This window comes from Toxotes jaculatrix, chromosome 10 (assembly GCF_017976425.1).
Source record: "Toxotes jaculatrix isolate fToxJac2 chromosome 10, fToxJac2.pri, whole genome shotgun sequence".
NCBI lineage: Eukaryota > Metazoa > Chordata > Actinopteri > Toxotidae > Toxotes > Toxotes jaculatrix.
In genome coordinates this window covers 13,504,115-13,517,796 of record NC_054403.1, presented here as the reverse complement: position 1 = coordinate 13,517,796, position 13,682 = coordinate 13,504,115, and the positions used below count along the sequence as shown (strand labels likewise).

Here is a 13,682-nt window from a genome sequence, read left to right as displayed (position 1 = left end):
AAAGTTTTTCGGGGAAGAAAACAAAAAAGTTTGCACACACGTAAAACTGTGCGTGATGACGTCACCCGCATGCTCGCACTCTTCGCACCCGTCCCTACCGCGTCGCCGCTGGAGAGCGAGGAACAGGAGGGAGGTCTATCTGTCGTGACAGCCCGACCGGTCGTTCTCCTAAAAACTTTTCCAAGTCTCGCTTGTGCCTGGAAGACGGAGAGAGTGTTTCATCTGTGTTTTCGATGCATGGGAGTGCCCTGGGAGCGGCGAAGGGAGAAGGTATGTTTTGTTGCTGCCGCTGCCCCCTCCTCTGCCGCCCGTTGGTCTCAGCTCAGCCCCGGCCCAACTACCGCATTGCTGCCGACAGAAGTGAAAAAAAAGACGGGGAGAGTAGGCCTCGGTAACTTCGTAACCTCCCAGAGGCGAGGTGGATTTTACCGGCGTTTGTGTTCGTGTGACTTCAGCTATGTGAACCGATGATTTCTGGTGATCTTTTAAGCCGCCGAGTGTCCCCGGTGCCGCGGCCGCGGTGTGTCATACACGGGTTATCTTAGCAGACGTGCTGCGCGAGGACATTAATATAGAAATCTCTGTTTCACGCCTGTGCTATACAGTTGGCAGTGTACGTAGCTTACCCCTAGCTCTACGCTGAAGTACCATTTAGCCAAACGAATGACATTTCCGTGGGCCGTCTGTGCTCTGGTTTTCAGACCAGGACCACAGTAACCACTACCGCAGGTGTAGATGTGGTGAAGGCTAGTGCTATATTTCACCTCCATCTAGTTTATGTGGCGTGGTATGTCAGAGCCAAGTTTCAGCTTGTCAACAGATCAGACGCCATGTGTACACCGGATTAATCTGTCATGGCTGAAGCTTGAAGCATGTCAAAGAATAATCAGATTGGCATGGGCTGTGTTAGCCAACAATACAGTGGGATCGTGCACATACGCACAGTACACGCATGAAAGAATACCGGGAGTGTTTGTAGTGGTACTGGCGTCTTTTTTTTCCATTAACACATCTTTAGTATTCTTCATCCTTTTTTAAGAGACTGGCCTTACAGCCTCAACAGACGTATCCAGCGCAGCAGCCTAGATGTAGTTTTAGCCGCCCCTGTTGTGTGTTTTGTAACTCTGCTACATGAGGATGAGATGCTGAGGCTTCAGGCCATGCTACTCTGATATCATAGTCAGCTCACTGACTCCCATCCAGCTCCCAGCTGAGAGCCACGGCCACATCTGAGCCCAAGGCTGGACTGGGCTGAACTGGACAGTCGTCATGATGATGCGCTTCGGGTTGAAGATGGTGATGCTTGTGTGAAGGGCACTTTTTTTTTTTATCAACTCATTCAATAGTAACATAAAAAAAATCTTTTTTTAAAAACAAAATTACAGATTAAGAGGTAATGGTAAGAGCTCAGTGTACTCACCTCCATTCAGTTCTATTCAGTAAATGCTATCATAACTGAATTGAATTGTGGCTGCACAATTAAGCCAAATATGACATTGCAGTTGTTTTGGTTGAAACTGGGTCAACTGTAGCTCAGCTTGTATCTTGGTCGGGCAGGTTGGTCCTCAATAATAGAGCTGGTAGTTTGTCATGGTGTCCAAATGTTTAAGTGTCCTTGAGCAAGACACTGATCCCCACATTGCTCCAGGTCTCTGTGTATGGGGAAATGTGCTTTGGAAGAAAGTGCTTGCCAGATGAATTACGCTTATTTTGGTCTCTCTGAATAAAATTTACTCATAAATAAATTTTATTTAATCTTTTAAAATTACAGATCTTTTCTTCCCATTAAATTTTCCTCATAGAAAGGTCTATCATCAGGAGACCTTTGCACCTCATGAATTGGCAGTTTACTGGGCAATTTTCTGTAAGTTTACTGTGACTGATCAGGTTGAAGTAATTGTTGAAGCAAAAATCATGATCGTCATCATTATACAATTAATTGTCTGACAGTTGGAGTCTGGCTTTACTCAGCGCCTGCTGGCCAGAACTATAACAGGTGTCTGCTCATGTGTCTGTCTGACTTTCTGAGCTTACACGCAATTTTCACCTCGCTTCAGTTGTTCCCTGTCACTGTCCGTGTATCAGTTGCTGAGTCAACTGCACATTTAGCCTATAGTCACCCCTAGCTTGACAGCAAGCGAAAGATTGTACCTACGATGTGCTTGTTTTCCCTGAAATGGGTTTTGGTTATGATTAATGGCCTCTTCATAGCCTTCTTTAGCGTGATGTGTGTGAATCAGTGCACTAGACGTTTAGGTGAAAAAAATAAGATCCGTGGCCTGGTATCCGTGCTTCATGTCAGGGGAAACTTTTATTCTAATTGACCACAGCCAGCACGTTTCCTCTGCACCTGCATTGCAAACGTTTATGCAATCATGTGGGGAAAGTTCTGCCTGCATAATATTCATCAAAAATAAAGCTGTCAGTACCATTCAGTCCCTCAGTGGGGATCTCTTTGAGGAGGCCACAGGGAAGATGGGTGAAAACCAGAAAAGGGCACAGGAGTGAGGGAACGTCAAGAGCATAAAAGAATGACGAGGGAAGATGAAGCCAAGGAAAATGGAAAGAGTGAGAGGAGCATGAAGAAAGTAAAGGTCTTTGCAGCTCTCCCCTTGGGTGTAGTGAGGGAGCCAGCTGGATGTGAGAAGGAGAAAAGGCCAAGAAGGCACAGGAGGAAAGTAGATAAAGATGCAAAGGATTCTTTTTTTTTTCTTAGTAATAGCGCAGTTGCCGATCCACACCTCCTACATCTGAAGGCAAATTTTTTTTTTCAGTGTTTGTACATGATGTTCAAGAACGGTAAAATAAGAAGTTATAAAAGAACAAGTCAGAACAAACCAACAGAAGAAATCAGCATAAAACCAAGATGACAAGCAGAGACCCTGCGGGATTTCAACACATAACCAAATGAGGACATTAGCACGGCGGGAAATACCTCACTAAGGGAAATCACTGTAGTTGTGATGAAAATTAACTGGATGATGAATGACAGTAAGGGGGGAGAGGGGTTGTATGTTGTGTAATGTGTGTTTGAAGAAGGGACATTAGAGACTGTGTGGAGTTCAGTAAATAGTTTTAATTGAATTTTTAAGCACAGTATTATTGAGGCCAGCAAACATAGTGACAGACTTCACTCCATGATAAACATTATTGCACTGTTAAGCATTTTTTATTTATTTATTTATTTTTAAATTAACCCAAAGTCCCTAGACATTTAAGGCTGATTTCACCATTAATTGTTCAGAGTTTATTGGGGTTCATTAGAGAACATTTACTAATACAAATACAAATCTGTCAACAAAATATTTTGATTTTAGCAACTAATGTATTGATCCTTTTTATTTTGTAATTCACTACTTACATTGTAAAACAAAAATCAAACATTTAACTTAAACTCTTAATATTACTTAATGATGATGAGTTATTGTTATAGTTTTTGAACTTTAAGTGATACACACCCACGATTTAAAAATGTGTAAGAAATGTTTAAATTAGTGTTAACAAGTGTTAATTTTCTGTCACTCCACTGATCGTTTCAGACTTTTGGTTGATATCAGTCAGGTCTGTCAGCTGACAGCTGCTCACTGCTCACACAGTGCAGTTCTTTTCAAAGCCGTCATGGTGTCAAAGCGGAGACTGAGACTTTTCTAGCTCTAGTCGATCATAACCTCTCCCCTGCTGCTTCTTTCTTTTTAGCATATTGTCTCTCTGACCATGAAAAAGCAGGGAGTGCTCGTGTCCGTCTTTCCTGACAAACACAAAAGGCTAAAATATCAGACTCCGTTTAACCTGTGGCTGTTTTCCGAAGGAATGACAAACAGCCGTGACAGCTCACTGTTGCATAGCTACAGAATTGTGTGTCCTCGCCCACACACACAAACGCACACATACCCTGGCAAAGAATAATCCTCCTCCTCCCCTTCCTGCCTGAGGAATCAATGCTAACACTGCTATACATATATATATATTTTTTTTTTTATAAACACGATTAACATAACAAATCAATTAACATGTTTCAGTTACCATGTGCTCATCCCGTGCTGATGGTTTTGTATACACTTGTGGTGAAGTTGGACACAGATCAAAGAATAATGAGCATGTTCAAACCTAATGCTGTCTGCATGAGTGTGTGTTATGTATGTGTTTACTGAGCATGAGTGTGTCAGCGTGAGTTTAGAGATGGCAGCGTGAGCCTCAGGAACTCCAAGCTGTCAGCTGCCTCCGTTCTCCACTCACACACTCGCCAAAGCATTTACAGCCTCAACTTCCAGCCCACTGTTACCTTTGTCAGATGAACAAACCGGGCAGAAAGCAGTGATAGATTTGTTGGCTTTAGACCGGGCTGAAAATGAAGGGAGAGATGCCAGGCACTGACAGATGGAACCTTATTAGGCCCTGCCATTCACTGGGGATCATTTGAGTGATTCAGTGGACTGGAAAAAAAAAAAAAAAAAAACGGTTCAGATTTCTCAGCTGTGTAATCTAACCTTATCGCACTGATGTGGGCTTATTAATATGCTACAACTCGTTTACCAGTCTCCCTCGTGATTTGGAGATTATATCTTAACTGCCTTGGTGTTAATCTGTGTTTTTGTTTTGTTTTCCTCTGTGTGTGTGTGTGTGTGTGTATGTTTGTGTTGTTGACTCCCTGCAGACAGTGCCGGTGGTCCTGACTGTTCAGCAGGATGAGTGAGGCAGAGGGTCAGTTCTACAGCGTTCAGGTGGGAGACTCCACCTTCACTGTACTCAAGCGCTACCAACAGCTGCGCGCAATCGGCTCTGGAGCCCAGGGCATCGTCTGGTGAGAGGCTGTACTTTTCTTAACATTATTAGCATAGTTAGATAAAAATATATGTTTTATTATGAGCAAAGGAAAATTTTGCCCTGCTAATAATGTGCACTCATAGGCCTTTTTCACTGCTGACATTTTTACTCATCATAGAAGCAGATAATAGTTCTTTTCACAGCAGACACTTAGATTTGCCATAGTAGGAAAAGCGCAGGTGTAAATATTAAAATTATTAGTTTCTGAATTAATTTCGCTCCTCTGGTTTCAAGGTCTTGATATTGTGCATACCGGCTTACTATCACTGAGCTGCTATCATTAATTACATCTGTGTTTTTCTTACTATTACAAATTAAAATGTCGGCTGTGAAAAGGACTGTTATGGCAGTGTCAGTCTGTCCAGCACATTCATCCCGAGCAAGAGATCTTGATAACTCTGAACATTAAGTTTCTTTTAATCTACCCTGTGAGTAGCTTCAAAGTTAAAAAAAAAATCTTCTGCCACATCATCTGACAGTGTCACATTGTTCACACTGAGTGAAATATTTAAACCCTAGACCTGAGTTTTATGGTTCCATCTTTACATTAAATGGAAACATGCAAAATGTTATGTGCAGGATTTTATCTTATTATTTATTTATTTTTTTTGCAATTTCCAAAATTCGCACCTGATATATTTAGTATCTTTGGATTTCCACTGATATTTAAAAGAAAGTTCTGTGGGTTTGTTTGGCTATGCAGCATGAGTTTATACCAACACTGGAAATGAAGAGTTTGCATTTAAATTTCATGGTCTCCAGAGGATTATTTGTTGTGGTGTGGGTAACTAACCTTTGCTGATAGCATCACTCTGAATTTTCCCCTTGAACAACATAGTGATTCATGACAAGGTACCAGGAAACCTCAGCTATTTTTAAATGTAGTTTTTATTTCACTATACAGTCTATACTTGATCTGTCTCATTATCGGCTTATCAGTCATGTGTGAAGCACGCTGAACTGCACTAACCTGTTTGAAAGGTGCAAATAAAGAAATATCAAACCTTTAATGTGGCACGAACACATTCATGATGAGTCCTTTCCATTTTTTGGATGCTTTTCCTAAGCTCTGCCTAAAGGCTAGCTCCAATAACTACATTGCAGTGAAATTTGCTTGAGCTACTACTAGATGATTCCTATTATTTCATTTTGATTACCTTCACATTTTGCTTTATGACAAAAATCTTTGCCCTGTTGATGGATTTATTTCCTTCTTTTGTCTTTGGCTGTTCCCTCCTCCCTGTATGCTGTGACCAGCTCTGCTCTAGATACAGTCCTGAGTATACCTGTAGCTGTGAAAAAGCTGTGTCGGCCCTTCCAGAACCAGACCCATGCGAAGCGTGCCTACAGGGAGCTGGTGCTGCTCAAATGCGTCAATCATAAAAATGTAAGACTCTTTAATATATATATATATACACACACACACCTGCTGGAATCTGTACTTTAGATTTAATATAGATAAAGAATGATCGTGAATAATTAAAGCCTGTTTTTATTACATAAATTATGCAGAGTGGTAAGAAGTACTGGCAGTCAAATTTAAAATGTAAGATTTATGTTCACATCTACTCTGAGTTAAAAATAGTGTGGGTTCAGATGTGGTTTGCAGTAGGACGGAGGAAATGACTGGCAGCTAAAGCCTAAGGCGCTTTAATTGTGTGTTTAAAAAAAATAAATAAATAAAAAAAACTCGAAAAAACAAAGAGAGTCAGCTCTCTGCAATGCTGATAAAGTTTCCTGCTCCAGGGTGAGAGAATCCAGACAAGCCCTCTTACTGCTCTGCCCTCAGTTGGCTAGCTCTCCACGGTGAAGTGGATGTGGATAGGAGAGTAACAGAGTGGACTAATGGCCTGTCTTACTTCTTGCAGATCATCCGTCTGATCAATGTGTTCACGCCTCAGAAGTCCCTGGAGGAATTCCAGGATCTGTGAGTGGCAGTGGAGTGTTTTTTGGCTGTAACAATCCACTCTTTAGTTTCCTTTTCAGTAGCAGTCAGAGATTTTAGCTGAAGCGCCTTCTTTCTCTTTGTATTTTCTTCCACTAAACTGGCATCCCTCTATTTACTTGTCAGGATCCACTATTCGTCTATGTCGCTGTTATATGCACTTTCTACCTTAATCTAACACTTTTTCCAACTCCAATTTTCATATCTACTTGACTGTTTTTCATTCCTTCCTCCCCTCTCAGGTATCTGGTGATGGAGCTGATGGACGCCAGCCTAGGCCAGGTGATCCACATGGACCTGGACCACGAGAGGATGTCCTACCTGCTCTACCAGATCCTCTGTGGCATCAGACACTTACACTCTGCTGGCATTATCCATAGAGTAAGGACAAGGAATAACTGTGCTCAGGGGAAAAGGAGTGAATTAGGCAGACAATAACATTTTAAACAGTTTTTAAACACTGCAAACATATCCTGAATAAATGACTTCATATCAGGCTCAGCAGCAGTATTTCACCATCTGCTCTGTTTGAAAATGTCAGCTTTGTTGCTTGACTGCTATGTGTGGTACAAAAAACATTTTCTGTTGCACCTGTAATCACAACCAATAATTAAGCAATTTGCTCATCAATTAGCCAGTTTGCCAAGTATTCACTACTACATATTAATTGACATGTGAGTCACGAGCAAAGGATAATCTCTTTGAGTCTAAAATTGCATTCATACTCTGGAAGTGTGTGGAGGTATTTAACCCTGTTGGTTTGTCTAAATTCAATAATTTTCTCCATAATAAGCGAAGTGCTTTCTAATCTTTCACCAGCTTCCATCTGTGTAGAAATAAATACCTCAAGGGTAATGTTTTTGTGTGTGTATGTTTCTCTAGATTTATAGATTCTCTGTTCCCTCAGGACCTGAAGCCCAGTAACATTGTGGTGAAGTCAGATTGCACTCTGAAGATCTTGGACTTTGGGCTGGCGCGGACGGCTTGCACTAACTTCATGATGACGCCCTACGTGGTGACCAGATACTACCGGGCCCCAGAGGTCATTCTGGGAATGAAGTATAAGGAGAACGGTAAGCAGGATAACAAAGCAGCAGTCTTAGAACAGTTTTTTAAGTTTTTTTTTTTTTTGGCATCAGCAAATGTTTTGTGATCATTTGATTAACATGACATTATGTATCAATACGTTCATGTGTTTACAGGGAGGAAATGATTTACAGTTGACAAATTATAGATGCTTAAACACGAAGGTGGACGTCCTGTGGAGCTCTGTGTCCGTTGTTGGTTATCTACCTTTGTGAAAACCAGCTGGTTTTGCTGATGATAGAATTTTTTCCTTGAGCTTCATTTTTGTTTGATACTGGCTTCTCACACATTCATTCAAATCTTAAATACATTTCAGCTAGTATATATATATATATATATATATGGAATATAATGCAGAGGAAAAGCGTGAGGTAATTTATAAACAGAATTATGATTACATGGTTTTTCCAATACACTTGATTGTTTACGATACATAGCAGCAGTTGAGTAAGCAAAGAAGCATATCGCAGCTGAACAGATGGTGCAGGCTGTCAGGAAGAAAGCGTTTATTGTTCACTTGTTAGAATCCTGCCTGCAGTGCACAGTCAGAAGTCTTCGATCCAGTCGCTCTCTAGTTGGTTATCATATTTGGTTTTTATTGGTCATTGATAGTGACAGTGCACGTCTTCATTATGTTACTACTCTGCTGCAGTGGACCTGTGGTCGGTCGGCTGCATAATGGCTGAAATGATCTCTCACAAAATCCTTTTTCCTGGAAAGGACTGTATCCTTCCTTGTTCGTCTCCTTACACTTACCAGTTGTTTTCACCGAGTAGAGACAGAAAACACTCAGGGGACATAGCTGTCATTGTGGGGGGGGGGGGGGTTTGTTTTTGGTTTTTTTTTTAAATCAGGAATTGTTTAGTTTTGAGTTCATTAGAGCATATACCAGCAAGAAAAAAAGTTCTAGAAACAGGAGTTTGACAGTTTTACACACTCTCTACAGAGAACCCTGCAAGTTAACAATAAATCCCCTGCAACTGGGATGAAGTCTTAGCTAAAGACATACTGAAATCTGTCAAAAACTGTCAAAATTTGTTCTACAAATGAACAAACTTGTCAGACATGCCATTTGTCCACAACATACGGTGAAGGTGTTGATATTTTTCTGAAGGACTAAAGAAGAAGACTTGATCCGAAGTCCTCTGTAGTGATCAGGGGCCATAGTCTGAGCACAGAGAGCTTTCAGCTGGAAGAGAGGAATTAATGGCCGCTTGCCACACATAAACTCTCTAAAGCAAACAGTCAACTCAGAGAGGGAGAGAGGGAAACTAGAGACAAACTACATCCTACTCCGCTAAGCGCACAAACTCACACACAGGGAAAGTGAGGGAGAGAGAGAGCGAGAGCGCAACAGCTGTGTAAACTGATAAGCAGAGCCGAGGAGAAAGGCCTGGAAGGCTGCGCCTGGTTCCCAAGCCAGAGAGAGAAAAGAAAGCCAGCCTGAAGATGAATGTGATGAAAGCACCCGGCCGTGGCGCAGCAAGAGGATAGACCAAAATATCGAGAGCTGGTGTTCTGCGTTTCAATGTTTGTCATTCAAATTTAAACCATGGAGCATGTTACTCATCCGTGCTGCCTCCATATGTCATTTTACTGTATATTTGGTGCACATTATATTATGTGGTTGATGTTACGTGATCATTTTTATTTAATACCTTTTATGTGTGTGTGTATGTGTGTGTGTGTGTGTGTGTGTGTGTGTGTATTTGTGTTTGCCTGTGTGCTTTCTGTTCCCAGTGGACATCTGGTCAGTGGGGTGTATCATGGGAGAGATGGTAAAGGGCAGCGTCATCTTCCAGGGCACCGACCGTATCCTTCACCGCTCTCTCACCATCCCGGCCCCACGTTGTTCACCCTCCATCAAAACTCCATTTGGCATAAAATAATCCCATTTATCTGGGCAATGTTCTCGTCTTATGGTTTTCCCTGCACAGTTGTGTTTCCAGACGTTTCCCTTGTCATGGCACTCTGAGCATTACCTGTCGAAGGTAGACCTCATTTTAAACAGAGGGCTGTCTGTGTTGCCCGCCCTCTTCAGTGATTATTAATCTGTGTAGTTGTCCAGATATCTACAATCCCCCTTAATTGATAGAGGGAATCACATTGAAGCGGTTCAGATCATTTGCATTTATATTGGCCGTTTCTCTGTTTCTAATGGGTTTAGTCACCTCTTCCCTCACCAGCTCTTTTCAGTGGCACTGTCCATTTACACCTGAGGAGCAGAGGATGGATGCAGGGCACGGTGTGATTCTGGGATAGATTGGTTTTCATCTGGGGAAGTAATAGCCTTTCACTGTAGTTGTAAGTCAGTAGGCTTCTTGAATGTGCTTATCTGAATTATTTTTGCTATTTTCCTCACTGACATGCACAAACAAGGATTTTGAAGTTTCATTTAACAGTTTCATGTGTTTCTCACTTGATTCCTTGCCTTTTCATGTGTTTTTCTCATTTGCTTTAAAGATCTTTATGCCCATAATGGGTCAGGGTTTTTCCATAACAAGCATGTTGTCCAGACATTGACCAGTGGAATAAGGTGATTGAGGTTCTGGGCACACCCAGTCTGGAGTTTATGAACCGACTGATGGAGACTGTGAGGAACTACGTGATGAACAAGCCACAGTATCCTGGCATCAGCTTTGCCGAGCTTTTCCCCGACTGGGCCTTTCCCTCTGACTCAGAGCATGACAAACTGAAAAGTAAGGATTTTTGGATGCTTAAATATACTAGTTTAACTCAACTTCAAATGTCAATATGTTTCTAAATCTCCTACCAGTGAATCTGCTTTGTGTATATATAGGTACATGCTTAGGTTTTTGTGAAACAGTGACATTTGTGTCCAGCATATTGAGGTAAAAAGACAGTTCCTAAGAAAATTACAGGGACAGAGAAGCTGAAAAGTGGACCACTTACACAACAAGTTCAGAGAATGACCATGCAGGTCAGAGGGTTTTCTGCCCTAATCTGTGGCATTAAGAGCCAGAGATCACATCACTGAAACAAGAGAACAAATCTTGACGTTCCCAGAGATGTTACCCAACACCGCAGGGGGAAGCAATCAGTTCTCATGAAGACTCCTTAAATGAAGTGATGTCGTAGGGCTGTTGCCATAGTAACACTGCCCTTCCTTTGTTGCCATAACAGCAGGTCAGGCACGGGACTTGCTGTCCAAAATGCTGGTCATTGATCCTGAGAGCCGCATCTCCGTAGAAGAGGCCCTCAACCACCCCTACATTAACGTGTGGTACGACCCCTCAGAAGCAGACGCGGTGAGGCGATTGTTCCACTCGAGACAGTTCAGCGGTTTCGGTCTTTGTCAGTGCCGTGGTTGCGTGTGACCTCGCTGTGATGCATGTATTTCTCTTTGTTTCGCAGCCTCCTCCCCAGATTTCAGATAAGCAGCTGGAAGAGAGAGAGCACACCATCGAGCAGTGGAAAGGTAGGATGCACTGCCCTCTAGGGAAACATATCCGCAGTGCAGCCTAACTTCCTTCACACACTCCAATTGAATGTGCTGGAGCTACAGTTAAAAATCACCAGTGGACATTATTTTTTATATATTTAACATTATTTCTTTGTCCAAAGAACTCATTTATGAAGAGGTGATTGACTGGGAGGAGAGGAACAAGAATGGTCTAATGAAAGAAGATTGCTCAGGTACGTACATGCACCATCTTCATTCGTTTATCAGCTTTATTGGTTCCAGACTGCTGTGAGGAGTGGTATAGCTTCAGTTTAAGACTAGTTTCCTGAAATATGTCATTGTGGTAACATCTCTCCCACAAGGAATGTACAGGAAATCCACGATATTAACTCTAAATCTTATTCTTATTTGCACAACTTGAACCTGAACTTTGTACCTCCTGGTTCTCTCCATTGTGTGCGTCATGCATCAGATGCGGTGTTAGGTTCGGCCTCTCAGTCCTCTTCAGCCAACGACATCTCGTCCATGTCCATGGAGCAAACCTTGGCCTCAGACACAGACAGCAGCAGCATCGACACACTGACGGGACCGCTGGACGAGAGTCAGTGAACACAGTCCATGGCCACATCTGTCTGCCTGCCTCAGTTCCCACCTCCCATTTACAGTATCCAAATATCAATCAAACATCACCTTCCTTACTTCCGTTTACTACCTTCCTTCCCATTTTGGAATTTTCTGTCCTCAGCATTTTTCTTCTTTCCTCTTTAACCTCAATGAATAGGTCTATTTTTCTATTTTCTTTCCCTGTGTAATTTGGTGGATCTTGTTGATCCTCTTCGTCTTCTTTTTGGACTGCCGGCTAGAGGTCAAAGCTATCTATGCTACTTGTTGGGTCAAAGGTTTCTCTTTCTCTTCTTTGTGGATATCGATTAACTTGATCGTGTATATTGATGTAGGCATCCGTATTGATTTTTCAGGTTACCATGAGTAAGGTGGAGGATTGCTGTTTGTTCTGTATGCCTGTATTTTAATAGTTTTATTTTTTTAGCGAATATTAAGTTGAGACCAGAGGTTATCGTCATCAGATTAGAGCAGACACGCACATACACAGACCACGGCTACCAGCTGCTCGCATGCATGTTACGCCAGTAAGAACAAAAGCTTCCCACAAGTCCATTGCACCAGCCGTCCGATGTTCATCTGATGATCAGACATCATCCAGACTTTGATCGATCCTTTAGCTAGCTCGCAGTATTGCAGATCTCCACAGCGGTGCATTCTGCACAGTGTTTTTTTTTTTTTTAATTAAGTAATTGGCTTGAGTGATGTGGATTTTGAGCTTTTACTCCTGTCAGTTAGGGGAAGTTGTAGTTGCAGTGTTACAGTTTTATTTCCTGATATAACGTACTGTATGTAAAGATGTCAAGATCTGGCATTCGTGGCTGTAGACCTTTTCATAACAAATACAGAAGATAAGGTGTGCTTGTTTTGTTAAGAAATTCAACATATCTATAGAACTATATATTGCAGTCATCCCCATTTGACATAAGGTACTAACTATCAATGTGTACATCAAAAGAACATCGTGTTCCTATAAATTTGGGAGAGGCAAAAAGTTATATTTATTTTTGTGTTCCTGCAAAAAGTTGCACACAATCACACTGAGGCCCATGGAAATCAAGCCTGTGGTCAAAACATTTCATCGACAGATAAATGCATGGCCTGCTCCTTTTCTAAACCATTCCATTAGTGCTCGGACAGTAACAAAATTAACCATGAATCAGACATCATGTAGAACACATGCAAAGGCGGTAAAACACAAATAATGTTGTTAAACCTGCATGAAGGCAGTAATGAAGCCTATAAGACACTGTAGTTCTTGTTAAAAAGAAAAACGCGTTCAGGTCAGTTCTTTAACTTACAGTACCTTGATGTTCTCGGTTCTGAAAGCCTGTTTGAGAGGTGTCGTATTTTTTGTTTGCCTTGTAAGCCTATATGTGTGTATGTGTCACCACAATGTACTGTGCAGCACTCTCCCTCATTGTTTCCTTTGAATCGTCCTTAAAGACAGCAGCCGCCCCCGTCCGTGAAAGGGCAGTGTCTAAGGAGGAAGTTGGCCCAGCAGCGAAAAGCAGACATAGTGGTTTTAAAATGACAATGTGACTGCGGAGTCCTGAATCAAAATCTGGACCTTGCAGCTCAAGATTAAAACTTAAAGATGAACTTTGGAGATGGACCGTGGAGCTGCTTTTTGCAGAACTGATTGCACAGTGTGATGGACATGCAGAAATATGACACTATGGAGTCACTGAGGACTTTACGCACCATGTTGTACACTATATTTTCCTTTTAAAGACCATGACCTTATATTCTTTCAGTCATGCCTTAAATGACATGAGGAGT

At 41.9% G+C, this 13,682-nt stretch overlaps 1 protein-coding gene across 1 annotated transcript; it reads left to right on the top strand.

Moving 5' to 3' along the window:
* The first annotated feature begins 93 nt into the window (after positions 1–93).
* Positions 94–12,955, top strand: mapk9 (mitogen-activated protein kinase 9). The gene is made up of 12 exons (XM_041047622.1): positions 94–270; positions 4,655–4,801; positions 6,082–6,211; positions 6,693–6,751; positions 7,012–7,150; positions 7,677–7,842; positions 9,596–9,667; positions 10,372–10,554; positions 11,000–11,124; positions 11,231–11,294; positions 11,441–11,512; positions 11,752–12,955. Exons 2-12 carry the CDS (start codon positions 4,686–4,688, stop codon positions 11,886–11,888), a joined length of 1,263 nt encoding a protein of 420 aa, XP_040903556.1. The 5' UTR covers positions 94–270; positions 4,655–4,685; the 3' UTR covers positions 11,889–12,955.
* Positions 12,956–13,682: the final 727 nt, after the last annotated feature.

Bases quoted from the DNA above. Each gene is read 5' to 3' on its own strand.
- mapk9 (XM_041047622.1), top strand. From the start codon at position 4,686: ATGAGTGAGGCAGAGGGTCAGTTCTACAGCGTTCAGGTGGGAGACTCC. The intron at 7,151-7,676 runs GTAAGGACAAGG...CTGTTCCCTCAG, and splicing joins CTGCTGGCATTATCCATAGA to GACCTGAAGCCCAGTAACAT. The intron at 11,295-11,440 runs GTAGGATGCACT...CTTTGTCCAAAG, and splicing joins CACCATCGAGCAGTGGAAAG to AACTCATTTATGAAGAGGTG.